The 27,993-nt window shown below is 35.8% G+C and overlaps 1 protein-coding gene across 1 annotated transcript; it reads left to right on the forward strand.

The window, feature by feature from the left end:
* Elovl4 (ELOVL fatty acid elongase 4) lies at positions 1 to 27,164 on the forward strand. Its single transcript, XM_076859984.1, has 6 exons — positions 1 to 100; positions 18,040 to 18,227; positions 19,631 to 19,711; positions 22,590 to 22,761; positions 24,058 to 24,185; positions 26,889 to 27,164. Exons 1-6 carry the CDS (start codon positions 1 to 3, stop codon positions 27,162 to 27,164), a joined length of 945 nt encoding a protein of 314 aa, XP_076716099.1.
* Positions 27,165 to 27,993: the final 829 nt, after the last annotated feature.

The following is a 27,993-nucleotide window of genomic DNA, read 5'->3' on the forward strand; positions in this document are numbered from 1 at the left end:
ATGGGGCTTCTGGACTCGGAGCCAGGTAGTGTCCTGAACGTGGTGTCCACGGCGCTCAACGACACCGTGGAGTTCTACCGCTGGACCTGGTCCATCGCAGGTAAAAGCACTGACTTCTCCATCTTCCCTTGGTCTTGCGGGCCGCTGCCTGTCTTGGCTCCTTCCTCTGAGCCGCCAGCCCAGATCTCAGAGCTGGGTCCCTGTTCCTGCAACCCCCACTACCCTGTGGCTGTTAGGGTGCCCCAGATCAGCGCAGGTGCAGGGGCGCGGGCACTACGGTTGTGCATTGGTTAATCTGATCCGAACGTTAGGGCCTCCCCCACCCCCCTAACCCTCCCAGACGCTTGCTCGATTTTCTTCAGAGCTTCCACCATCTCTCATCAGCTCCTCGGATGCGGGAGCTGACATTAGATGGAGCCTGTGCGTCCAAGAGCTCCTCGCAGGAACCGCCCCACCCTACACTCCCAAATCTCTCAAGCTCATCTCACAGTTCTGCCCTGTACACAGCATTGTTTTAACCTTTAGTAATATTCGTGTGGGGAGAGAGCTGGAGAGGGAGGAGGGCTCCAACTGTAGCTCTTCTCTACTTCAGCCCTCCTGGTTGCTTTGACAACCCCTTGCAGATATTCTCTTCTATCTAGCTCATCCATTTATAGTATAATTTAGACTTAAAAGTAAAATAGCATTATTTGACTCTTTGAAGAGTGTTTCTGAGGCTTTTTCAATAGCAAATCTATCTGAAGTGATTGTCTAGAATGGCTTTGCGCACTGCAGTGTTGTCAGGGGGAGGGGGAGGCCGAAACACCGGGAAGGAAATGAGTCTTTAGGAAGGGGGTCTCCACAGCAGCACCTAGAGGTTGTCCCAGATATCTACAAACACACGGTTTTCTTAGCAAACTTCCTTTATTTGGTTAGCTTATTTGACAGAAGTGTCATTTGATTAATTTCTGCTTTCCTAACAGAAGCAACTGTGATATTAGGCATTTTTCCATTTCACTGTTTCTTCATTTGCTTTGTTGCTTTTGGTATTACAGCATTGACTTCTTTAGAAAAGTGTTTTTTTTCAGATCTCACTGGAAAAGTGAGCCATTTGGTAAGCTATTGCAACTATAAATGGTTAAAAGGCAGGTTTTAATGGAGCGTTTCTTCTTGAAGTCTTTCTTCAATGTATTATCACATTGACCTTATGTTGTACCTGCAAAAACTGGGGAGGCAGACCCTTTCCTTCATCTATGTGATTTAGCTTCTTTTAACATGGCATCAAGACTTCCCATTACACAGTTGAATATCAGACCAGCTCTTGGCAGGTAATTGTGCTTTGCATATTTGGAGTTAGACATTGTCAGGTTTCTCCAATGTCCTTACAGCCAGACCACACTCAAGAGTTCTCATTACCTTCCTATCCTGGAGCTTTCTATCTCCTGAGTCTCAGAAATAAAAATTGGGAACAAAGATAGGATACAGCTTTCTGTGATGGTTAATTCCTTTCTGTACTCATGGAAAGAAAGAGACCATGAGTGGAACAGGAAGTTTAGTGTACTCACCTGCTGAAAGCTTGCCACTGGGCTTTGGAGGGCATGCAGAATAATATAATATGGTGCACCAAAAGTGAGAAGTGGTAGCCACTGGAACACAGTGGGAGGTCAAAGGGAAGATATTTGTCAGTGCTCTTGACTATCTACTTACGAAACCTGAGACTGCTTCCTGGCCTTCTGTAATGAGCTACCTTGTGTAGGTATAGGTATTTTTTAACCAACAGAGAGGCTTAGTGGCTACAGTCTGTTCTACCTTGCTGCTGTGTATCAAGGAGCATTTTTTTTAGGTTTAGGCACTCCCCTCCTTTCTCTGCTCTTGGTGTGCCTTTTGTGAGACCCCCATCAGTGTTTTGATACCAAGGGCATTTCTTTTTGGCAAAATTTCATGAAAATATGGGTAAGGGGGCTTCAAAATAGAAAAGGAGGCTTCTTAGATGAGGTTGAAGAAAAGTTGGTGAGTCAGATGTTTGGAAAGAGGGAAATAAAAATGGGCGGTAGAGAAAGATGGTCTTGAGAAATAGTGATGAGTGTGATGAAAGGATGCACGTTATTCAGGAGGAGCAAGAAATGAGCAGGCCCCTGCCCTGGAGCGCCTCCTTCCTGACCGTGGTTATGTGCTTCTTCCCTTTTATTACCTCATTAAATGTCTCTCCATTGAGGTTTCTACCAAAGCTCAAATAAACTTATCTACTTTGCATTATCATAACAGAAATAGTTACAGATTTATGGAGTTCATTTGATGGTCCAAGAGATTTTTGCCCTAGGGCAGTTTCTGGAAAAATCTCATTTTCAGTTTTTATATCAAATACTGCTATTTAATAAAGCATATCAAAAGCAACATATAGAAACTGGGCTTTTCAAAGGCATATATTTAGCAATACATGTGGTTGTTAACATGTTAACACTGAAAATGTTACTTTTAGTATAGCATTAACATTTTATACATTGGAGTTGAAACTCTGAAAGAACTATTTTAGAAAACAATAAAAATAATTTTTAATTTCCTTTATCATGTGTTTAGATACTAGGATAAGGAAGTTAATGTTGATTTACATTAGAAAAAAAGTGTAGACTGGTATGGGACTTTGTATCAGTTGATGGTATTGGAGAATGTATTCTCATGACATTTTGTTTATTTATTTCTTCTATTCCTTTACTTTTATGAGTTCATTAAAATGATAGGACTGGTATCCTAGGCTCAAAGGGTATATCTAACTAAGGAAAGTTATACATACATTTTAATAAGTGAGGAATTTAAATATTTCCCATTATACAAATACTCAAATTTTTCATATTATTCATTACTGTTCATTAAATAAGTTGTTACTACATTCTTTTAATAAATGCTTATTAATAGTTTTATGTGTACCCAACATTTAGCATATGAATATCTTAAAAAGTTAGTAGGGTGCTTGGGATATAGCTCAGTTGGTAGAGTGCTTGTCTTGTATGCATAAGGCCCTGTGCTTGATCCCCAGCAACACACACACACACACACACACACACACACACAAAAGTTAGTAGATGCTTTCAGTAAAACCACATGTCTTCTGAGCCACTACATTTCTTTCTGACCACATGGTTATAGAGGGGAATCATTTGTGCATAGGGTACAGGTGCACGTGTGTGTTGGGGGTTGTTGTCACTACACCTCTGTTCAGGAGTAGTGACAACACCCTACAGAAAATGTTTATCTACTTGGTGGTTGAAGTTGGACTATAAAAGGCCAGAGTGGCTGGTTCTTGAATTCACTTTGGAAGGATTAGAAGGGAGAAGGGTGAGTGGTACAGAAGGAGGGAGGACTCTCATAAGATGATGACAAAACTTGGAAGCCAGGTTTATATTATCATTCATTCTTTCCATAGGTGCTTGCTATGTGCAGGCACAGTTCTAGGTTCTGGAGAGAGGTGGGGAACACTTGTCATTGTATGTCGCAGCCTACAGTCATTCTGGTTCACTATCATTCACCTTTCCTAGATATCATTGTCTGACAGCCATGTGATCTGACAGAGTAAGGCCTAGCTGGGCCTGAAGAAGGTCAAAATTATCCTTCTCTACTCCTCTCATCTCTGCTTATTCACCACCACCTCAGTCTTGAGTTGTCGAAACAATAGACAGCCCTGGTTTTAGAATGTTTATCAGTTTATCAGTTATCCCACAGATTCCTTACCCCTGTTCCATTGAAAGGAACAATCAGAAGTTTGCATGTGTAAACTAGGGCAGAGGGTATCAAAGACAAGGGGAACAGTGACTAAAACTGGGGAACCTGGGATTGTGTGTAAGGCTCACTGAATCTTCCAGGTTTGATATAGGAGGGGATGTTCAACTCTAATAAGATGGAATAAAAACAGATTTATCCTCTGGATCACTAGGCCTTGAGAAGTACGTGTTTTAAATATTGTGTAGCATGTTTATTATATTAGCTTTATTTGTCACAGTATTATTTTAATAAGCTGTGTTTGACTATGCCTGGGAACCCAGTTACCATTTTTAATGCTTCTTTGATAAAGAGAGGTAAGTTCTAAACAGCTTATTAAAAACAAATTTGTGGAACATTACCCAGTTCTAAGATGGTATCTCCCTTGGTCAGTGATTTCAGTGAGGTCTTATCTCATAACCAGCCACAATACCAATTTAGTTTTTTGGTAGTGGCTTTGGTTTTCTTCCTTCACCACAGTCTGAATTGAGATTGCAGGCTCCTGGACTTGAACGACTAATGTGCTTATCTACTCTTCAACAGTAGCATAGATAGCAAAATATACTATTGCCAGTGGAATTCTAGGAGGGTAAACAATGAAGATTCTAACTGGTGCCAGGACAGTTTATGCTGTTAAAATCTTTGGGTTCAGAAGGCAGAATTTTCAGAAGTGTTGCATACTTCAGACAGTGCTTTTTGTGATCTGATGAGCCACAAAATACTTGGTCAGTTTGTTTTATTTTCCCTCAGGTCACATGATAATGTCATCTGTGAATGATTTAACACTGTTAACATAAGGGTTATCCCTCATTGATTGAGCCACTTTTATTCTGAATCAGGTATATGTCAGCACACAGAGAAGAGTTGTGTAGTATGTTTTTTCTCATCCTGCATGCCTCTTTCTTCCATCTCATTATGAGGACATTATGCCTGTAACAAATCAAGGTGCTATAGTTTTATTTTCCCTCAGAATAAGAATGTATTAGAGTATATTATTTAACAACCATGTGGGTTTGGGCTTTTAGAAGATAGAAGGGAAGAAATACCTGGCTTTCAGAACCAGTTTTCAAATGAACTTTCTTAACTGGGTCATTTGGCATTCCCCTGCCCATAGTTCTGCTGCTGTTACCAGCTTGGGTAATTCACTGGCCCTTCAGTAAAATGTGTCCATGTGTACCTTTATGTGTCTCATTACACCATGGCCCTGATTTTTTACTGATTTTTGCCCCCATTTACCTCTCTCCAGATACCCTTCATCCCTGCCTCATAAAACCATTTCTCTGATCATGGTCGCCTGAAATAGTTGGTTCCCTTGAATGAGCACATTGTCTTTATTTATTGTTGTTAGCACATTATAATTAGACATAAGAGTGCGATTCATTGAGCCATATTTGTTCTTAAATAACAAAATCTGGTCAATCTTATTCCCCAGTACCTTTCCTTTCCCTTCCTTCCTCTCTCCCCCATCTATTTGCTCTAGTCTTCTGATTTGCCTACTCTTATTATTTCAATTACTCCGCTTAAGTATATATACATATATATCTCTATATTAACAAATGCATTATGTAAAAAATAAAAAACCTGGGATTCATTGTGATATGTTCATATATGGACATGCACTACTAGCGCCCTCCTTTCCTTTCCTCTTTCAATCCCCCTTTTTTAACTCTGTTGATTTCCCTTTTATTTTCATGAGAGCCCCCCCACCCCCATCTCCTTTTCAATCCTCTATTTCTCTGTTGCTTCTGCAATTGAGAGAAAACATTTGACCTTGACTTTCTGAGTTTGGCTTATTTCACTTACCATGATGTTCTACAGTTCCATTCATTTTCCACTGAATGACATAATTCATTCTTCTTTGTAGATGAATAAAATGTCATTGTGTATTATACCACATTTTCTGTATTAGTTCATCTGTTGATGGACACTTAGGCTGGTTCCATAACTTGGCTATTGTGGGTTATCCTGCTATAAACATTGGTATGCATGTATCACTGTAGTATGTTGATTTTAGTTCTGATAACTATCAAGGAATGGGAAAGCTGGATCATAGGATGAATTCATTCTTAGTCTTTTAAGAAATCTCTGTAGTGCTTTTCATAGTGGTTGTGCTAATTTGAAGCCCCAAGAACAATGTACTAAGTTTATCTTTTTCCCCACATCCTTGCTGGCATTTATTATTTGTATTCTTGATGGTGGCCATTCTGATTGGAGGTGAAATCTCAGTGTACTTTTGATTTTCTTTTTCCTGATTGCTAAGGTGTTGAGCATTTTTTATGTGTCTGTTGGCCATTTGTAGTTCTTGTTTTGACATATGTGTTTAGTTAATTTGCCCGTTCATTAATTGTTTATTTGTTGAACACGTTGATTTTAGCAGTTACTTGTTCATTTGCTTGTGCCATTCCTCCTGTGGCTCTAGTTCTGAACTCTTTACACACCTTCATTATTATTTACTCCTTCACTTCTATATATTTTTCTTCCCAACATATACCTCTTAATCTAGCATAATTTTGCATGGTGATATTTTGTGGTTGCTAAGTGCTAATAAAACTTTAGACCCCTGTAAGAACAAGTTTTTTTTTAAATGACCTCTATCAGATGTCAGTCATAAATTCAATTGATGTTGACTAAATCTAATGAATGGTTGAACCATTAAGTCATTTAGTACCACAAAGCATATAAAATCAGATATAATTATTCCTTTCTCTTCATTTTCTATGCAGAAGCATTGTAATTTGTGTGGAAGTGAGGAGGGCAGCATTTTATAGTCAATGGAAAGCACTCTGGACTGAGGTTTAGATGGCCCAAGCTTTAGTGGTGGGGCTGCTGCTAATTAGCTGTAAAAGTCTGAACGAGTCCCTTTGCTTATCCAATCTTCAACTTTTTCATCTGTATATTAATAGGGTTGAATAGATAATCTCTAAGGTCCTGCATGGCTCGAAAGTTCTGGATATAGATCTCATATCCAGAGCTATTTCAGGTGAATGCTTTGATCAGAAATTCAAAAGCTTCACTCTATAAAGTAATTGAAATAATTTTCAACAATGATCTGTTATCAGACTGCCAAAATAGTAAAAATAGCAGATTTGTGTTTAGTTCTTGTTGCTTTCTCTTATTGTTGCACAAGAAATTGGTAGAGGAGTAGAGGAACATAGGGGATCAGTACTTACACCTGCTTTGAAACAGCACTGTGTGTTGCTACATCACTATACCTGTTATCTCAATATTGCTTGAATTACCAAGAGTTAACTGTTCTGTCAAAACCAGGAACAATAACAGGAAAGCATAAAGTTGTCTCAATTAGCATGCAACATTTATTATTTGACAGACAACTTCTGAAGTTGGCTTGTTATGTGGTCTTGGGCAAGTTACTAATGTTTCTTTGGGTCTCCTACCTGTACCATAAGAGATTTGAACTGTATAATCCTTAAAGCCACTCTATCGAATTTGCATACTTCCTAAAACAAAGGTTGTCAATGTAAACTCAGTCTTACTTAATTTTTTATAAAAATGTAAATTTTAAAAAATATTTTGTTTTAATTGTAGTTGGACATAATACCTTTATTTTATTTTTATGTGGTACTGAGGATCAAACCCAGAGCCTTGCATGTATTAGGGAGTGCTCTACTGTTGAGCCACAACTCCAGCCCCCCCAAAATGTTAAATTTTATTATGCAGCATTACCAAAAGTTTTCAACTATAGGCACTTTATCTTTTATTATTTCTAATTTAAGTTTGAAAATGTGGCTTAAAATTTTTGTAAAATTTTTAAAAACATGTATTTACAGTAAGGAGAAAACAGAATAAATTATTTTTATATAAGTATGTTCCTTAATTAATCAATATATCAATTTCTTAAATCCACTGTCATTTTTTTCATGGAATATTTTCATTCTTAAAACATCTTAGTATGGCACTTTATGATTACAGATTTATTAGAATGTAAGTCTTGGGATTGCAATACAAATATATTAATCTCCTGAAGGATTCTGTAACTCACTGTTGGATGTAATCACATAAAAGCCTTTGTGATTTGGAAATAGAGCATTTGAAGGAATAAGTTTTTCTCTTTTTATTTTTATTTATCAAATTAAAACTTGGGCAGAGATGTATATTGAAAAATTTCATATTTTTTATATTCATGTTTGTAGCAGCATTTCACAGTATTCAAGAGGTAGAAAAAAATTGAAATGTCCTTTGATGAATGAAGAGTAAAACAATGTGGTATATATATATACAAACTACATTCCATTTATGTATAATGTAACAAAATGCATTTTACTGTCATGTATAACTAATTAGAACAAATAAAAAATGATAAAAAGTTACCTGATACAGAGTTGCTAGAAACTGATTTTGTTAATCTGATAAATCATTTTGTTTTAACCATCCATATAGATAGATGCTCACTTACTTTCATCATCTGCAAATTGAAAAAAACAATTAAACTTTATTGAAATGTAAAAAAAGGAAAGAAATTTTGACATATGCCACAATGTACTAAATTTTATGGACATTACGCTGAGTGAATTCATTTGGTCACAAGAAGATAAATAATGTGTTATTTTACTTATATGGACTTTCTTAGATAGTTAAATTCATAGAAACAGAGAATAAAATAGTGGTTGCCAGGGCTGAAGAGACAGAGAACTGAATTGTTTAATGGATATGAAGTTTCAATTTTGTAAGACAAAAAGCTCTAGAGGTTGCACTACATTTAAATATACTTAATACTACTAGAATGTACACTTTTAGGAAATGATTAAGATGGTAAATTTTGCTATTTACCACAATTTTTAAAAGAATTCCACATATTATACAATTAATATAACAGAACTTCTATAAATGATCTTTCTTCATAGTCAGTGGCAAGATAGTTGATTTTTTCCTTTTTTTTTTTTTTTGTTTGTTTTCATCTTAAAATGGCTCCTTAAAGAGAATCCAAGGTGTTGACTTAAAAAAAAACAACAACAACAAAAAAAAAAAACCCACATGACTAGAAAATAGCAAACAACAAGGAAGACAGCTTTGGCATTGTATTTTGCTTAACAGTTTTACAACAGCTCTGGGAGACAGGCCTAAAATATTGTTAGTTTCCTATGTTTAGGTGTCCCTGAGATTGGTAGACGTTAAATACTTGAAAATGGTCACTATAGTGGAAATGGGTATAAATGCGTGGTTTCTAGTCCAGTACTCTTGTCTTTCCTTCATACTAGCCAAACGGGTAAGAAGCAGCTAGGCCTCTGACCTGTGCAGCTACCTTAGTATAATTTTTCTTCTGTTGCTACCTTATCTACATAGGCCTTTTAGAATACTAAATTTGAACAAAGTTATACCAACAGATAAAAGGACATCTAAAATGCTCACAGGTGCAGGATGGCTGGAGTGTGAGATTAAGGTAAAAACTGATGTTTATATTAATTTATACTATGTATATGAATATGTATTATAAAATATAAGAAGTGATATTTAGCTTGAGAAGGTGAAATTCACTTCCATGTGATAAAGTAGTAGGATCATAAAAAATTGTATTCAAGTCTTGTGTATGCTTATAATCCCAGCTACTTGGGAGGCTGATACCGGAGAATTGCAAATTCAAGGCAAGCCTCAGCAACTTAGCAAAACCCTGTCTCAAAATAAAAACATAAAAATAAAAAGGGCTAGGGGTATCGCACAGTGGTAGAGCACCCCTTGGTTCAATCCCCAGTACTGGGGTGGAGGGAGAATATTCAAAGTGAATTTTGAAAGTATTTTCCCATAGCATGAAACAAGACCTAGAAAATATGATTAATTAGTGAAAGGACAATAAATTCAGGACTGACAATATTTCACCCAATAAATATTTAACTTATGGAACTGCTAAAGACAAGAGATTTTAACTAAAGCTCCCATTCTCTCTTCATGTCCACTTCACACACACATACACAATTGGTATCGTCTTTTTTAAAAAATAAAGGGAAATAGCATTTCAATTTTCTTAAAGCTTTGAGATAGGTGACAGCACTGAGTTCATGTTTGCACTTGGAACTTCCATATTATTACCAGGAGAAGCTTCAAAAATGTGGAAACAAGGAAGGGAAACTGCTTACCTGCTATTCTGATCTTGGCTTTTAGAATATGAGACATGATTCTTCAAATTTCTTTCTAGATATGTATTTCTCCTGTTCTCATGTTTCCCTTTCCACTGTGAGTTGGCTTTAACGAATGCCCCTGTCTGCTTTTAATCATGATTCAGATAACTGTCTGCACTAGGTGAAGCTCACTGCCATCTGTGAAACTTCTTTGATAGGCCTATTATAGACTATGTGACACTGTAGTAATACATTTTGTACATCTTATATTTAGTCTTCCTCGAATCCCTTCAAGTTAGGTATTATTTAACCATCCATAGATGAAGAAATAGACTTAAGACTACACCGCCAGAAAGTCACAGAGCTAGGATAGAACCACGATCTTTTTCCTTCCTAAAACAATTAACCTGTTTATAATGCAGCACAGCCCACCTATTTACTCAGCATGAATATTCAGTATTTTGGTGCTTACTAGGTGCCAGGCACATTATACCGTGCTTTATATTTATTATCATGTTTAAACATCATATTCTCTGAGGTTGGTACTGTTATTAGCCCCATTTTCCAGGTGAGTAGACCGAAAAATGGATCTTATCCATCTTAATAACTTAACTCTCCCAAGTTAAAACCCGTAGTAAGCAACCTTCAGGTTGAATCATGCGCAGATTCATTCTCCTCTTTTTTGCTATCTTTCAATTCCATTTTACTTTCTATTGGAAATTTTATATATTTTTCTCTCTTTTTGCCTTTTTATGATCTCTGTTCAAGCAGGCTTGCAACCAGAATTCTTTTTTTTTTTCTTTGTGGTGCTGGGGATTGAATGCAGGGCCTTGTGCATGTGAGGCAAGCACTCTTCCAACTGAGCTGTATCCCCAGTCCTTCCTGCAACCAGAATTCTAATTTCCTCTGCTTTTAACCCTTTTCTCCATTCTTTTATTCTTGGGTGACTATTACACAGCTAACATCTTTGCAGTTTTGTTCTGTTGAGCGAACTATAACATTGAACTCTTCTCAGGCTGTGAGTTCCCTCCTACCTCAGGCATCTACTTGACTCTCCCTTGCTTATCAAAGTTTCCCTCCCTCCCTTCTGACCATCCCACTCTGACCTCTTTTGTCAGTTTTTAGCCTACCTTCTGCCTCATCCACGTCTTCATTCCACAAAAGCTACTCTTCCCTTAACTAATCCACCCACGTGCTTTTCCATCCTCTTTCCAGAGTATGTGGAAGTTAGAACAGAAATTTCCCCTGCTAAGTAGAAAGGCTGTCAGACTGTCCTTGACCTACCATACTCAGAATCAGTGCTTTATTTCTAAAGTATATCTCAGCTTGTTACTGGTCCCATTTTGTCCAGTATTTGAAAATGCTTCTTCATTAGTTCTGTCTTTTTCAACACACTGGTATACATATTCTTCCTTGGCTTGAGGAATATGTCTAGCATCACATTTTAGATTAAAACCCAGAAGAAGTCTTAGGTGGTATATAGTTTACTCCCTGTCATAGAAATAAGATCTTTCTCAAACTCTTGTTTACAACAGTTGTCTGTATTTTTCATTAAATTCTTCTTATTATTTATTTATTTATTTTTATTTTTATTTTTTTTTGACAAAAAGGAGGAGTACTCTTATATACCAGGCATTGTTATAAAGATACAACAGGGAATGAAGGTTGTGGCCTTGACCATCATAACATTTGTAATGCATAGAGGAAGGGATTGACTGGTTCCTTAAGAAAAAGACAGCTTTCCTATGAGGTACCTTTGATATACAATGTGACATTTTACTACTAATGGGTAAACTTTACTTTTGTGTAATCAGTAAAATCAAATGAACTTTTAATAATACCCCTTTAAAAGGAGTTGATTTAGAGAGAAAGGGAGCAGGCATGGGGGTAAAAAATATGGTGGAATGAAGTTGACATCATTACCCTAAGTATATGTATGAAGACACGAATGGTGTGACTCTACTTTGTGTACAACCAGAGATGTGAAAAGTTGTGTTCTATATGTATAATATGAATTATAATTCATTCTGCTGTCATATATAACAAATTAGAATAAAAAATAATTTTTTTAAAAAAGGAGTTGATTCATAACTATTGGCTTTAACTTATTAAAGAAGAATGAAGAGTTTTGGAGAGTACTATATAGTACATACTTCTTGATGCCCGAATATACTTCTGAAGCTGTTTAGTACCTAGTGAGTATTTTTTCTTTTGTTACTGGTAGATTAAACAGATATAAATGCTGTTAGGAAAAAAAGGTGGCTGATTTATTCAGGTAGAATATGATTACATGATATATAATGTAGGCTCATACTCTTGAATCGGCTAGAGCAGTTCTTCTTAGATTTTGATATGTAAATTATCTTGCAGTCTGATTAAAATAAGGATTCTGGCTGAGTAGTTCTGGGATGAGGCCTGGAATTCTGTATTTCTTTGAAGCTTCCAAGTGATAATTTAACTACTGGTACAAGAACTACACTTTCAGTAGCAAGAGAATGGAGTATTCTTAGTTTCTTTTGCCATCTAGTTTTATGTGCTATTAGGAAAAAAGAAAAAATTTAAATGTGCTGAAGTTGTTAATTTAAAAAACAAATGATGTGATGTATTTTTATTGAATATTTAATTGTACTTAGCAGGGACTTTGTATAATGCCTAGAACCATGTTATATTGATCAGTAACTGTGGATCATTTTACCTGAATTAGAAGGGCAGTGATTTGGATAAACCTGTGGTCACCCCCATTTACATAAGACAAAATGGTGGCCCAGAGAGTTCAGGTTCATAGCCACAGGACTAGACGCAGAGCTAGAATCTAGTTCTTAATTCATTTCTTGTCCCTTGCCCTTGTACCAAGCTGCTTTTGCTCCTAGTGACTTCCTGAGCTGTCACGTAAGATTATTTCCTACTGCAACATGTGTTCCTTCTTTTTAATTTTTCTAGTATTTTAATTCTGTATTATAACTCCTCTTGTATATTCTAATTTTTTAAAATTTATTAAAATTAAATTAGTGAATTTTTCTTTTGGGCCATGATAGTAAATTTTACTAGATTAGACTACTTTGAGAGGAAAGCGCATTTTGATAGTGAAAATCCTAGATTACCAAAAGCTTGAAAAGATACCAGTTTTTCCCAAAAAAGTAGGCCTATTTGTCACTTTTAAGGAAGTTGCTTTAATATACAAAGGTAATTTATTGTATGAATTACAGTTGCTTGTATATAAGTAGAAGTTTCTAGGACTACTTAAAAACCATTTGATTACAAGCATTTGATTTGTTATTAAAATATAACATATTATCTTTTAAAGAGAAGTATTAAAAACAGCCATTCCACATAATTAAAAATTCAATTTGTGGGAATTTTTGTGTTTGATTTCCCAAATAAAGACCAAGTCATAAAATTGTTGACATTTCAGTGTATAAATTATGAAGTGTTCTGTCTTGTCAGTGTAAACTCTTCAAAGTTCAAATACTGATTCAGTTGTTTAATTTGGTTTAGCTCTTCACATTGGCTCGCTCCTGAGGTTTATTCCGCTGATAGGTAAAGACACTAATGCTGGTAGTCCAATTTGAGAGTTCACGTTGAAAGGCCTAGAGAAGTCTATAGACCGGGAAGAAATGGTGCAGGAGACACAGAGGGTGTGCCCTTGAAGGGGTGGGGTTCACATTATTCCTGACTGGAGCACCCAGTGTGAGGGAGGGAAAAGGTAAGGTGCAGGAGGAGGGAGGGAGGGGGTGGTGTCCCTGATGGGCTGGGAACTCTACAAACTTTAGTTCATTTAATCTTCACATATCAACCCTCGTTAAAATGGAAAAAGTGGAGAACAGTTGATTCCCTCCCTGTGGATCCCATTGCCTGCCCTGCCATTTTGGAAGCTTCTTGCTGTCCTGGTCTCTGAAACATCCTTTCCCCTCTTCCTGCCTCTCTGGCTGATTTGCTGCCGTTTTCACCCACTCTCCCCCTCAAGGGTCCCCAGATTTAATCCTTTCCGTTTTTATTCTTTCCCTCTGTGTGCTCTTTACCTGTGACCTCAAACTCTGGTACGGTTTCGTGGCCAATAACTCCTCTGTGGGTCTGCTGTCCTGGCAGTTCCTTTGTCGCTCCAGAGCCTGATGATACCACCTCCACCCAGGTGTCCCAGGAGTACCTTAAACAAGACGTGTGTAACATTCACCTGGTCATTTCCTCCAAGATCTGCTTCTCTTCTGTTGTAGTCTTGTCCTGAATCATGACTTCCCCATCGGTGCTAGGTCAGAAATCTGAGAGTAATCCTAAACTTTTACTTTCACCTGTCACACCTGTAATAGCGAGTCTCTAGATTTGACCCTTGTAATATCCATACCTGCCTGCCCTGTCCGTCACCACTGCAGTCCCTGTGTCATCTCCTGCATAATAGTGGTCTCTGAATCTGCCCTGCCTATCGCAATCGCCATAGTAGATCATGGTGTTGGGCCCCACCTGCAGAGATATTGATTCATTTAATCCGGGGTGGGGCCTGGGAACCTATATTTTAACAAGCATGCACATTTTATGTATGCAGTCTAGCAAAGACAGGCATTTGGGAACTATACATCTGATTGGTTTCCCTGCCTCTTGACACATCCCCTTTCCCTTCAGTCTCTCACTGCCTCTACATGATCTTTTAAAAGCCAAAACAAAGCACATATCTCTCCATGATCTATGTGATGAAATCCAGCCTCCTGGAATTCTTACAACCTGTAGGTTGTGAGACCTTCAAAAGGATCCCTGATGCTACTTCCCTTGTGGATACCTTCTGTTCCAAAATGTTTTATTTTTTGTTTCTGGGCTGCTTTTATACATTCTGTTCTCTGTGGTATTCAGATATTCTCATTTGAGTATCCCTTGTCATTCTACTGATGGAACTTGTGTAATTTTCTCTAATTTTGCCCACTGAAAAAAAGACCTTTATTTCTATCTGTTGGCAAATGTCTCTTGAGAAAAAGTTCAAATGTCTGCTCTTGAAGCATGTCTTGTCCTCTTTCCTGTGCTACCATGTACTTAAAACATTCCTCAGATACTCATTCTGTTGCATCGCTGTTCAGTTATCACATCTGTCTCTTCTTATGATGGATAATGAACTTTGAAAGGCCAAGAACAAAGTAACTTGCCCCAAACCACTTAGCTCTGAAGAGATAGAGCTGTCTGACTTCACTGCTCTGTGATCTTGAGATACAAATCAGATTAGAAATAGAAATGTGTTGGTGGAAGGTATTGAAGGAAAGTCCCATTTCAGATGGACCATTTTGTCCACATCTTTTATAAACATTATAATATTCATAGAGTAAATTAACTCCTTTTAGGAGACACTTTGCCATTTCTGACAAATACAGTTGTGTAACTATTATGTGACCTTTTAATATAAATAAAATTATGATTGCTGACCAAATGAATGTTTGTAAACAGATCAGTTTAACGTGTGTGTCATAAGCTTTATGAAACAGTCAAATTATTCTCAGTGAAAACTATTTCCTGAGAAAGAGTTAACCCTTAAGGATTTGGAAGAGTAAAAGACAATATTTCTTAGTAATTTTCATTATTATAATAAAGTCTTTTATTCTGGAAGTTGATATATTGTAATATTTGGCTTTTATTTACTTAAATTTAATTTACAGTTAGGATGGGGAACCTATTACCAAAGAAGACAATTCTTTCTACATATGAAAGGAAAGATCCAGTGATTAGAAATTTAGGTGGAATTTATTACTGTATGATTCTCACTGGTACCAGTCTGTCCTCTGAAACTAGATTGTAATTTTTGTTTTTTTCAAGGCTTAAGGGACCTGTCACTGTATGGCACTGTCCTTTTGTTGTTGTTGTTTTGTTTTTTGCTTTTTTAAAAAATATTTTTATTATTGATGGATCTTTATTTTAAATATATACTTATGCATGCACTCTACCATTGAGCCCCAGCCCCAGCCCAGGAATTGCCTTTTTAATACAAAAATACATAGCAGTCACGTAGGACATGTGAATCTCATCAGAAACACTAAAGGAAATATTCAAGTAAGTACAGAAAAGCACGTATGACTTGTATAATAACATGTAAAGACATGGGGAAAATTCATGCAAATATTTGGATGGGCATTGTTACATTTGTGGTTTGGTGCTGAGAATTACTCCCATGTCCATAGTAATTGTAGGAGGTGGAATTTTTGAGAGTGCTCTGACCCTTGTGAACTGTAAGGGTCCCTTGGAGAAGGGTATGGTATCTCATGTAGCATTTTATAGGCTGAAAATGGATTTGTTAAGTGGTTGCTAAATGATGCTTGCATTGATGAGCAAAGCAGTCAAGGCATTGCTTTTTCTCTCTGGAGTAAGCAATGGTGTAAAGGGCACTGAACCATATAGCGTGACATACTCACCAAATACTGGGATGCAGTGTTTGAGGTTCAAGTTGTGCTGCCACAGAAGAGGATCAGAGAGGAGTTGCAGGAAAGGGTTGCTGGACACTGAAGAAACTATAAGAATTCAGTGTATACTGCTGGATTTGACAGGAGGGATGGAACCTAAAGGACTACTGTGAAAAAATTATCCATTCTTTATTTTTTTTAAATCCAGTAAATGTTTAGGCTCCTTGATAGGCATTGCAACACAGAACAAAGGCCCCAGCCCCTGTCTTCAGAGAGGTTACAGCTTGAAGGAGGGTCTCAGGGTAACGTGGTGAGTGCCACAATGGAACAGAAGCACATGTGGTGGGTTCCTTGTCAGTGTAGAATGGGTCCCTAACTAAGGAAAATTTCCTTTCTACAATTTTCCTCACTTTAAAGTCATACTTCCTTCTACTTACTGTTTTTAAAAGTTAAATGGAACTGAAGGGAATATCTAGTTTGTTACTGTTTAAATTGTGGTCCATGGATAGTGGCATAGCCTCAGTTGGAGCTTCCCAGAAAATATACTCTCCTAGAAATGTGCTGTCTCCCAGACCTACTGTATCAGAACCTGCATTTCAACTATTCTTTGTAGATGATTCTTTGTCTCATTTAAGCTAGAGAAGCACCAGGCTAACCCCTTCAGTGTTTGTAGATGAAGGAGAGGAAGAGTGATTGCATCTCTAAGGTCCTACACTCAGTAGCAGGGCCAGCATTAGAACCCAGCCAGTCTGCCCACTGGTAGTGCCTTTTCCTGTCTATTCCCCGCCCGCCCTGTCCCACCTTTCTACTCTTCTGTTGGCCTCCCTTAACATTTCTTATTGTAAGATCTTCAGCCTCTCTCTCATGCTCTATGGAAGTTCTCTCTCAATTTCTCTGTTGAATGAGAGGATGATACAGTATGCGGCACCAATATAAAAAAGGTAGAATATTTTTATCTATCCTTAATTTCCGGAAAAATTTTAAACCTGTTTCTCTAATTTTTTTTTCCTACTTGCTGCTCAGAACTTTCTTTGTCAATAGGACTCCACTGTGTAGTAAAGGTGAGAAATAATCCATGATGTTAGAAATTAATATTTCCTGACAGATTAATTTATCTCCCTTCCTTTGTTACCCACATTATACCATTAGTAGTGCTTTTGCTGTTCGCATCAGTCTGTTTGAAAGCAGTATTTGCCTTAGTGTTTGTGGAAAGGACACCACAGCAGTTCCTGCTCTAGGGACCAAAACCAGGGCATTTAGACATTATGAGTTTGTCTAATTCAACAGAGACCTATGCAGATAGACGGTCTGTGTTTTATGGGGGGCCTTAGGCAAGGGAACATATGGCCATAGAAGGATAAAATAGTATTTAAAAAGTGAATAATCACAGAAAGGTCATAGTGGCCTTTTGACAGAAGCCAGCTACACCACCTTTTAAGTCATTTTCTCCTTGTGAGGTGTGTTCTCTCTCCTGTCTTTCAGAGACTTCATTTCATTTTGAACTCTGGAGTGGGTTTGATGTGAGTGATATAGCCAAGACTCCCTGGGTAGTAGACTCCCTCATGAACTTTGTCTTTCATCATCTTTTCAGCTCAGGCTCTTCTCCTGTATTTTAATGAACTTTGTTATTCAAGTTCTCTATAAAACTTAATGTATAACATAAAGCAATCAATGATTTTCAAAAGCTACTGCAGAAATCAGTCTTGTTTCTTGGGTTTTTATACCATGTATTTTCACTGGGACTCAAAAGACAGGGACATGTTTTTTGGTCCAACTAGGAAATTAAGGTGAAACGTTTTAATTCCTAAAAGTTTTATTTTGTAAAGCATGCATGGTTTAGTGGATTTTGTTATGTGTTCTCTCTGTAGATAAACGCGTGGAAGATTGGCCTCTGATGCAGTCCCCATGGCCTACACTAAGCATAAGCACTCTTTATCTCCTGTTTGTGTGGTTGGGTCCAAAGTGGATGAAGGACCGGGAGCCATTTCAGATGCGCTTAGTGCTCATTCTCTATAATTTTGGGATGGTTTTGCTTAACCTTTTCATCTTCAGAGAGGTAGGTTTATTAAGATCATTCTATAATAATTCTTCAGAATTACAGAGAATTAAGAAATGAGAATGCATAAAGCCATCATTGAAATCTTGTACCTCAAGGTAGCTACTCTACAAGTAAATTTTTTTACACTTAGAAAAAAGTTGGACAATAAAATATTAAACATGAAGTACAGGACAGTGGTTTAAAATGAACTTTGAACCAGAGAGTTAATTCTAAGCTTTCTGTTTGTTATTAACAGTTCTGACACTGGAAGTTGTTTAACCCCCTTCTTTTGGCTCCTCTATTTCTAACATGAACGAAATACCTCCCTTTTGGGGTTAGTATCAGAGTTAAGTGAGATAACCTTTTCATAGTGTTTGATACATGTTAGGTACTCAGTAAATATTTACTTAAATTATTATTCATTAGTTTCAGGTTTTGTAACTGATCAAAATAGATATAAGTACCAACTCGAAGTTCAGTCCTATCATATAATGTACTTTGGGTTATAATTGAAATGAGTTACCTGGAATACAACTGTTTCTACTAATCATTTTGTACATTTCTGGGCATTAGCAAATTCTCCATGAACTTTTGAAAGGAAATCCTGAAAGCTGATTGACACATCTATTTTTTTTTTTAAGTTGCAAGAGTGTAAGGAATTTGTTTCCTAAGAGACTCACGAAACTCTGGTATCCCAGAGAACTGACTAGTGATGCTACAACAACAAACAGTAATTCTTCTAAAAAAAAAAGAATCTTTCTTCATTGTCACTTTAGCCTATAGAGTCTCAGCTTCATAAACACTTTCATTTGCTTTACTTGGATACTTTTACCTAATTTGTTAGCTGCAAACAATGATCCAGAATAGAAACCCATTAAGACAGGACCACTCTTGGATCCATGTGTTGGTTTTAAAACTTCTTAATATTACAAAGTAAATAGAGTTGATGTTTCAGTCCAGAGGTTACATTTGTTTTTTTAACTTAGACTGCAGTATTTAATATAATTTACATTTTTAAAGAAAATGTTGCTTTTAAATTAATTTGATAAGTTACATATCAGATTTTTAATTTTTTATTTGTAGTTACATTTTTTAGTATTTTTTAAAATTTATTTTTTATTTATATATGACAGTGGAATGTATTACAATTCTTATTACACATATAGAGTACACTCCTTCATATCTCTGGTTGTATACACAGTATATTCACACCAATTCGTGTCTTCATACCTGTACTATAATGTACTTCATACCTGTACTATAATGATCATCACATTCCACCATCATTAATAACCCCATGCCCTCTCCCTTCCCCTCCAACCCCTTTGCCCTATATAGAGTTTGTCTATTCCTCAAATTTTTTATTTTTGTTGCTGAATCTACTAAAACTTTCCTTCAAATATTATTTCATTTTTTTCCAGTTATTCATGGGATCATATAATGCAGGATATAGCTATATTTGCCAGACTGTGGATTATTCTAATAACGTTAATGAAGTCAGGGTAAGTACATTAAAAATACTTAAAATTAATATGAGTGGCTTAGTTTCATAGGCCCCCATCAGTGAAAAATGTACTATGGCTTGGTAGTGAAATTAGACTGGGTGCTAAGTCAATAATGCTATGCTTTTACTTACAAGCACATAATTGAAAATTGGTTTTCATACCTCTAGTATGTTTTTTTTTTTTAATTTGGTTGTGTGAGAGTGAATAAGAACTGAATTACTAGACTGCAGTATTAAAAAAAGAAAAAAGGTACCGTTTTATGTAAAGATATTATTTTAGATTTTAGTTATTTTTGATCAAGAATAGAAACTCATAGAGTCTGATTCATTTGTTAAAAAGTCTGAGGAAAAGAAAATGTTTTATGAGCTATATAATATTTAGGAAAACAAGCACAACACAATTTATACAGATATGAATTCAGTTTTTATTACATCTGTAGAAAAATAAACCACTAGTAATATGTTATATTTTATTTTTCAATCATCTACATTAATCAAATTACCACTTAACTTAAGTGGGAGAAACAACAAATTATTAAGTATTTAATGAACTATTTTATATACTGTGGCTTATATGAAAAATTACATATAACATAAAATGTATGTAGCATATGTTTTCTGTTTTACCTTATATATAATATATATAGAGAAGTGATATATAACATATAGTAGATTCCTTTAAGAAAAGAAGCTTTCTATCATGGGAGTTTGGACAACATAAACCTCAATATTCACCAAGACTCAAGACTAAATTGCTTTAATGTGAAATTTATGTTCATATATTACCATTTTAGTCCATATATTCATTTCCTTAGTAAAAGGCTAATGGATTAATAAAAAATCATCCCTTTGATTGTCATGTGGTTTTACTCATTCAGAAAATACATGCTAAGCATCCCCTGTATGCAGATACTGTGGGGAGCTCTGGGACCACATGTGGAGACAGGTGAGGTCTCTCCCTTTGTGGAGCTGGCAGTCTAGTGAGGGTAGGGAAGCTGACAGTCAGCGTGTAAATAAGTGGTTAAGAGGAAGAGAAGACTTGTGATGTAGCTGAGAATTTGCTGGCCAGGAAAAAAAAATTCCTTCTGATAACCACATTACCAGATGCTGTCCTCAGTAGACAGCTACCATTGAGGTGGCAATGTCTGGCTTTTACCTGGAAGTACACTTGGCAAAACCCTTAAAGTGGCACAACTTATAAATATTTTTAGGATAGAGTTTCAAAATTACCACTCTTAATTGTGAACCTGCCCTCCTGACATGCATTAACTTTAGTTCTTTAAAAAAAAAAAAAAAATGGCCATTGTGAGAATTGTAATATGGGAGAAAGAACCTGAGATTTGCACAGATTGCATTGTGAATCTTTCCCCTACTGCTCTCCTCTAGTGTTTGGGTGCAGTATAATGAATATTTTACTCATTTTTATATACCTTGTTATGTAGCCAAGAAGTCCTGCTTTTCACTTTGGTGCAATCTTTTCAAAGATACCTAATGCAGTTTATAAACTAAGGAAAATTTATTTTATTTATTATTTTGTGGCAAATTTAGAGACCCATATCGAGGAAAAATAAGACATTATTTCCTCCTGAAGTTCACTATGTCATAATGATTATAGTAACTTTAAAGTACTACCATGATCATGAATAGTAAATGTAGCATTGCTATGAGCAGAGCATGTCAAGCCTATTTTAACCAATTTTATCATTTTCCACAATATGTTCAAGCCAATTCAATAAATTCTTAATCTATAATCACAAGATTTTTTAATGGACCTTTCTCTTTCCTCTTTTCCTACATTTTAAAGTTGTTATTTTGGGGCTGTGGTTATAATTCAGTGGTAAAGCAGTGTGCTTATATGTGCCAGGCCCTAGGTTTGATCCCTAGCACCAGAAAAAGGAAAAAAACAAAAACAGAACCCACACATATACACATACAAAAGCAAAAAAACAAAACAAACACCATGACATCCACTAGATACAATTCTGAAATTTCTAAGCCTATTTATGAATCACTCTTTCAAGCCTCTAACACAAAAGTTTATCAATTTTAGTTATGGTCTACAAAAGAGGTCATTGTGGTTATCATTATAGAATTTTTCTAAACTGTTTTAAAACTTTTATACAGAGGTCACCTCTTACTGGATCCTTAATCTCAGCCCATAATGTAATCTTTCCACACCATCTGGTGTCTTAATTAGAGCCTAGGAAAACACAAGACTTATTCATGTAAGCAGAATTATATTTATAACCTAGGAAATATTTGTTTTTGGTTTTTCACTTCAGTTTATCATTTTTAAGGTTTTACTACCTTATAAGAAGCCACCATGATTGGATACTTTCTTTGTTGTACATATTAAAATGAGAGAGCCACAATACAATAGACACTAGTATGGCCCTATGTATTAACGTGACTGTATAACCAATGTGATCCTGCAATCTGTACACGTGGAAAAATAAGATTAAGATTACGTGCCTCATTTGAATCAAATGTATGATATGTCAAGATCATTGTAATGTTTTGAGCAACTAATAAAAAATTTTTAAAAAAATGAGAGAGCCAGACACTGATAGTGTCCAATTGGTGCATAAACTTACAGCAGGTTTATTGGGAGTGTAGCAGACGCTATGTAAAAAACCTAAGGGTCTTTACAAAGTAAAAATCTCAGTTTCTCTACCAAGGTGAAAAGCATAGCAGTGTGAATATGTTTACAGCTCTATATTCAGCAGTTTAACACTGTGTGATGATACCTAGTTGTATAAATTATTTCATGCCTTGTACATGTGGTGTAATATATTTGAAGTTTATTTGCATTGAATTGAAACCCACACAATAGTATCATTTGTTATTTACAACATGCTTTTCCTTTCTTTTTACAGATAGCTGCTGCTTTGTGGTGGTACTTTGTATCTAAAGGAGTTGAGTATTTGGACACAGTGTTTTTTATCCTAAGGAAGAAAAACAATCAGGTTTCTTTCCTTCATGTGTATCACCACTGTACCATGTTTACCTTGTGGTGGATTGGAATTAAATGGGTCGCAGGGGGACAAGGTGAGCATTTTCAGGAGTAGATTTGCATGTGTTAAGTAATATATAAATGTGTTGGGTGGAAAGTGCCAAGAACTGGTGATTTTATCTGGCATATTATTTCACTACCTTGAATGGTTAGTCATCTCTGTGTTCATTTTTTTTTTAAATGGAAGAAAGTAAAGTTATAGTTTCTTATCTGTGACTATTTTTGATACCTAAAGATTTACCCCAGGGATGAGCCTAAAACAAGCCTGAATTCAGAAAATAATATTTTGATGTGGAATAGTTCTAGAAGTTCTGACCCTAAAGGCACAAAAACAGAATTCTTAGTCTGACGATTTCATCTGCAATCCAAGCCCATCACTCATTCTTGCTCTAATGTAGGCTTTAAATGACATTGTTGGTTATTACTTAAGTGAAATTTTAATATGGCCTCCTTAATGCTAATGAGGATATGAATTTAGTTTAGTGTAGATCTGTTTCCAGTCTTTGCAAATGCCTGGAATGTAAGGATAATTCACATCTTTAAACTGGAAAGAGAGCATTTCTCTGATGGAGACCATGGTACAAGTCGCTGTAGTACAGTTCACCTTGCAGCTTTCTTTCCATGACCACATGGAGATTGGCAACTTAGAAGTTCACACTTATAATTTATTGTTGGGGGGCCCATTTAATAAAATAATACAGCTTTGTTATTTAAAAAGAAAATTAGTAACTGCACTGAGCCCATAAATCACTGATATAGTTAATATTTTGAAAAGAAAGAATGCCATTGATTTAGACCAACTGGGATATCTTTGTAGAGTTAAATAAACTAAACAGTTTATTCAATGTGTGTAGTGCTGTCATGTTTAAAATCATATAGAAACCTAAGACATACTATTTTGTTGTTGAGATGTAAATTGGTACATCTAAAGACAACAATGGAACAGTTATAAGTCCACATAAACTTTTTATATGTACCATAACCTTTTATTTAACCTGAGAATATTAGAATTAAAAGGACTAAAGGCAATAGTGTTATGTCAGGACTTTCAAAAGAGGTAAATTTTCACTGGAGTACCTCTTTAAAAGTCCTTTGCATCTGAGCAGCACATATTTTCCTTTATATGATAAAAACTTAAATCTAAACTTTAAAAATGTCTACCTTAATTTGAGATAAGGACTTTTTGTTAGTATTACTTTGTCTTTTAATCCTTGGCTGTCCCCAAAAATTAAATGTTAGAAAATAATGTGATATCATTTATTTTTTTATCTCAATGGTTTATTGTCTAGTAACATTTTCTGTATCTTGGAATTACCTTTTATTTCCTATAGCATTTTTCGGAGCCCAGATGAATTCCTTCATCCATGTGATTATGTACTCATACTATGGGTTAACCGCCTTTGGCCCGTGGATTCAGAAGTATCTTTGGTGGAAACGATACCTAACTATGTTGCAGCTGGTGAGTTAAATACTTTTACAGTTTCTTCTGCTGAAATACATAACTGAGTTTGAATATTATTCATTGTAAAGTGCTAAGTCATCTTAGGTAATTTTCTATTGTAAAATTAACTTTATCCTCTAGCTGTAGTATTGAGACTGCTTGGTTCTAACCTACCTATTCATAGGTTTATTGGCCATGGCTACTACTTGCCTATTTTATAGAGTCCTTAAAGGCTGCATCTAGCACTTATCCTCTAAGAGAAACATTCTTTAAAAATACCTGTGAAATGGATGGTTAAAGATCTTAGTATACCACAATGTACATAAATTCATGTATGACTAGAAAAGTTATAGTATTTTTTTTCCTTGAGTAATTTTCATTTTTATTTTTTTGGTTTGGAGGATTGAACCCAGGCACCTAACCTCTGAGCAACATCCCCATCCTTCTTTGTATTTTATGTAGAGATAGGATCTAAGTTTCTTAGGGCCTCAGTAAGTTGCTGAGGTTGGCTTTAAACTTGCAAACTTCCTGCCTCAGCCCCCCAAGCCGCTGGGATTATAGACATGCACCACCACACCTTGCTCTTAAGTGACTTTTTATTTTTTAATTAATTTTTTTTTAAGGTCTGGTTGGACACAATATCTTTATTTTATTTATTTATTTTTATGGGGTACTGAGGATCGAACTCAGCGCCTTGCACGTGCGTTGTACCACTAAGCCACAATCCCAGCCCTTGAGTGACTTTTTAATTTAAAAATTTATTATCTCTCTTCATCTTGTCCTGCTTAAATTTGCATATATATATATATATATATATATATATATATATATATATATCTTTATTTAGTTGTAGATGACACAATACCTTTATTTTGTTTTAGTTCTACATGGTGTTGGGGATTGAACCCAGTGCCTCACACGTGCTAGGCAAGAGCTCTACCACTGAGCTACAACCCAGCCCCAAATTTTCTTATTTTTATACCACTTTTTAGTTCTTGTTAACAGATCCCACATACTTTGAATGTAAAATTGTAAAGAAGACACAGAGCCAAGGAATGGAATAAGAACCAGGGAACACCTGTTAATTCTCTTAAAATCCTGTCTTTAGAGAACAGAGACAGGCATTTCAAATGCTAGTCTTCAGAAGAGTTTCCAGCACTTTCCCAGTAGGACTTCCTATAGCATCTGAGTACACGCATAGAGCATCATCCAGAGTTATGCACTGGCCTATAATCAAACTAAGAACCCTAACCAAAGTGGTAGTTAATCTCCAAGCTTTAGAATTTATTATAATTTGCTTTAATCATAGAGTGTACACGATTTTATCAGTGGAATCACATTTTGGAAACATTACCATCTCTGCTTTAAGTTGCTAAACAGCTACCTAACCAAACAGGAAGCACAACCTTTGGGGAATGCTGGGTGTAAAGAATTCATGTGTAACCAAAATGCTACAGGAAGCTTCCTCCAGTTTTTGTGTAAGCTGTTTATACAGTTTGTATAGTTCATTTTTCTCAGCAATTTATAAATTGTCTTGGGAAAATGAAGAGATGACCATAATCATATGAAGTATTTTATCTATTTGGCTGGAGCCTGGTCCTGCTCTCCTTGAGTAATGCCAGACTCAATTCACGCCCTTTTACACACCCTTTTTCTGTAGTGCAGGTTCTAAGAATCATTATGAAACCAAAAGTTTGTAATATTTGGATTTTTGCCATGGGAAACTAGAAAAGGTTGTTTAATTGATACAAATTTCTGGCTTATGTGGAATAAATTATTTTAATAATATTTAACATAACAGTACTGATCATGCTGTTCTTAAAAAAGAAGCCATACTAGCCCATTCCAACTAGAATGTTCAATTTGTATTTCCAAGCCAGAAGTTCTCATAACAGTTAATTAAGTTTATCTTATAAAAAGTTAATACCATAGAATTTCTAACTCTTACATCACAAACCACTCACCTATTAATATACCAGAATTTAAAATTATTTTAAGGATCTGAGTTTTGGCTTTTCTCTTTTGAAGAACTATTAAAATGAAGTTAATTCTTTTCATGTTTACTTCAGGTAATATTAAATTTTATCAGAACATTCGATTTTAAAGAATAGTGTTCATACAGATAGAAATTTTTTCTTTCTACTCTGTAAGAGTTAAATGATGAGCCATTTGATAAGTTTATTTTCAAGTAGTCGTTCCTGCTTGCTGATGCTTTGGCAGACAAAAGTCAGTCTGAAATGTGTGTGGGGGGGAAACAAAGAGCCTCCGATACTACAGCTTTACTCTTTTAGGCCATTGATTTCCTCTTATAAGATAACATTATTCAACCAATATTCAAATAGTCCAAACACTGAAGTCTTTGGCAAGAACTCAGGAATCATCTTGAGCAAGACAGAGTCCCACCTTCTGGAATTATATTCTGATGGAAAAGTAGACAGTAAAGAAACCAGCAGATATAGAAGACAGCTTCAGATGGTTACCATTCTTCTCTAAACACACACACACACACACACACACACACACACACACACCCTGTGGGTAACAGGATTTAGAGACCCCAGGCTGAAGAGATGGTATTTGAGCTATAATCTGAATGAGATGAAACTACAGAAATATTAAACATTTTGAGCAGTGTGTAGCTACGTAGAAAATTCTGATATTGTTGTTAAAAGTTGTTTACCATTCAGATTAAATACATCACTCACTGTTTTTGCTTTTCAGGTTCAGTTCCATGTGACCATTGGGCACACAGCTCTGTCTCTTTACACTGACTGCCCTTTCCCCAAATGGATGCACTGGGCTCTAATTGCCTATGCAATCAGCTTCATATTTCTCTTTCTCAACTTCTACGTTCGGACATACAATGAACCTAAGAAACAAAAAGCTGGAAAAACAACCATGAATGGTATTTCAGCAAATGGTGTGAACAAATCAGAAAAGCAGCTAGTGATAGAAAATGGAAAAAATCAGAAAAATGGAAAAGCAAAAGGAGAGTAAATTGAACTGGGCCTTAACTGTTGTTGACAGTGAGGAAAATCTAATGTCATATAAAATTTCAGGGAAAACAGAAGCAAAGGAGAGTCGGGGGTGGGGAGAAAAGGCAAATGTACTTTATGTACTAGTAATCTTTAGACTGAGTAAAGTGTTAAATACAATACCCGGATGTTTTATTTATGAAGTTTTTATTTTAAACCTTCTTTTTTATTAGCCTTGATGTTGTCCAGACCAAAGCAGTCCTAATGTGACTTTGGACACTCTCCCTCTGTTCATATCCACTTGTCTAATGAGGGAAATTTTCTTGTACGCGACATTCATTCGTCCTTCAGTCTGAATTTTAGACAATCACAGAGTTTTTGTAAAATTTTTATTTGTCTCAATTACCAGTTACCTATTGATTAAAATCAGTTACCTTACATTTTCTTGTCCAAAGCTGGAAATCTGGATACATTTAAATTTGTGCATTTGAATTCATTGGTTGACCAGAATGGTCAAATCTCTCCACCTCTAGTCAGAATATACCTTTTTGGTTGTAATTAAATTAAAAAAAAAAATCTGCTGATCTCTGTAGAATCTTAGAGGCTTGATGATGATGGTGTTGGTGAAAATAAGAAAGAATTACAGTAAAATCCTGTCTAGTGACCCAAAAGTCTCCATGACTCTCAGCACAAATCACTGTGGGAAACAATTTTTGTAATGAAAAGGCAGCCTTTGAGTACTCCTATTACTAGCAGAAGCATATTATGAAAACTAATATTATTGTATGATTGAAACATGAAGCAACTCGTGTCCTTAGTAACATCACAAGATAGTTCATTTGTGTGCTGTT

This window comes from Callospermophilus lateralis, chromosome 6 (genome assembly GCF_048772815.1).
Source record: "Callospermophilus lateralis isolate mCalLat2 chromosome 6, mCalLat2.hap1, whole genome shotgun sequence".
NCBI classification, from domain to species: Eukaryota; Metazoa; Chordata; class Mammalia; order Rodentia; family Sciuridae; genus Callospermophilus; species Callospermophilus lateralis.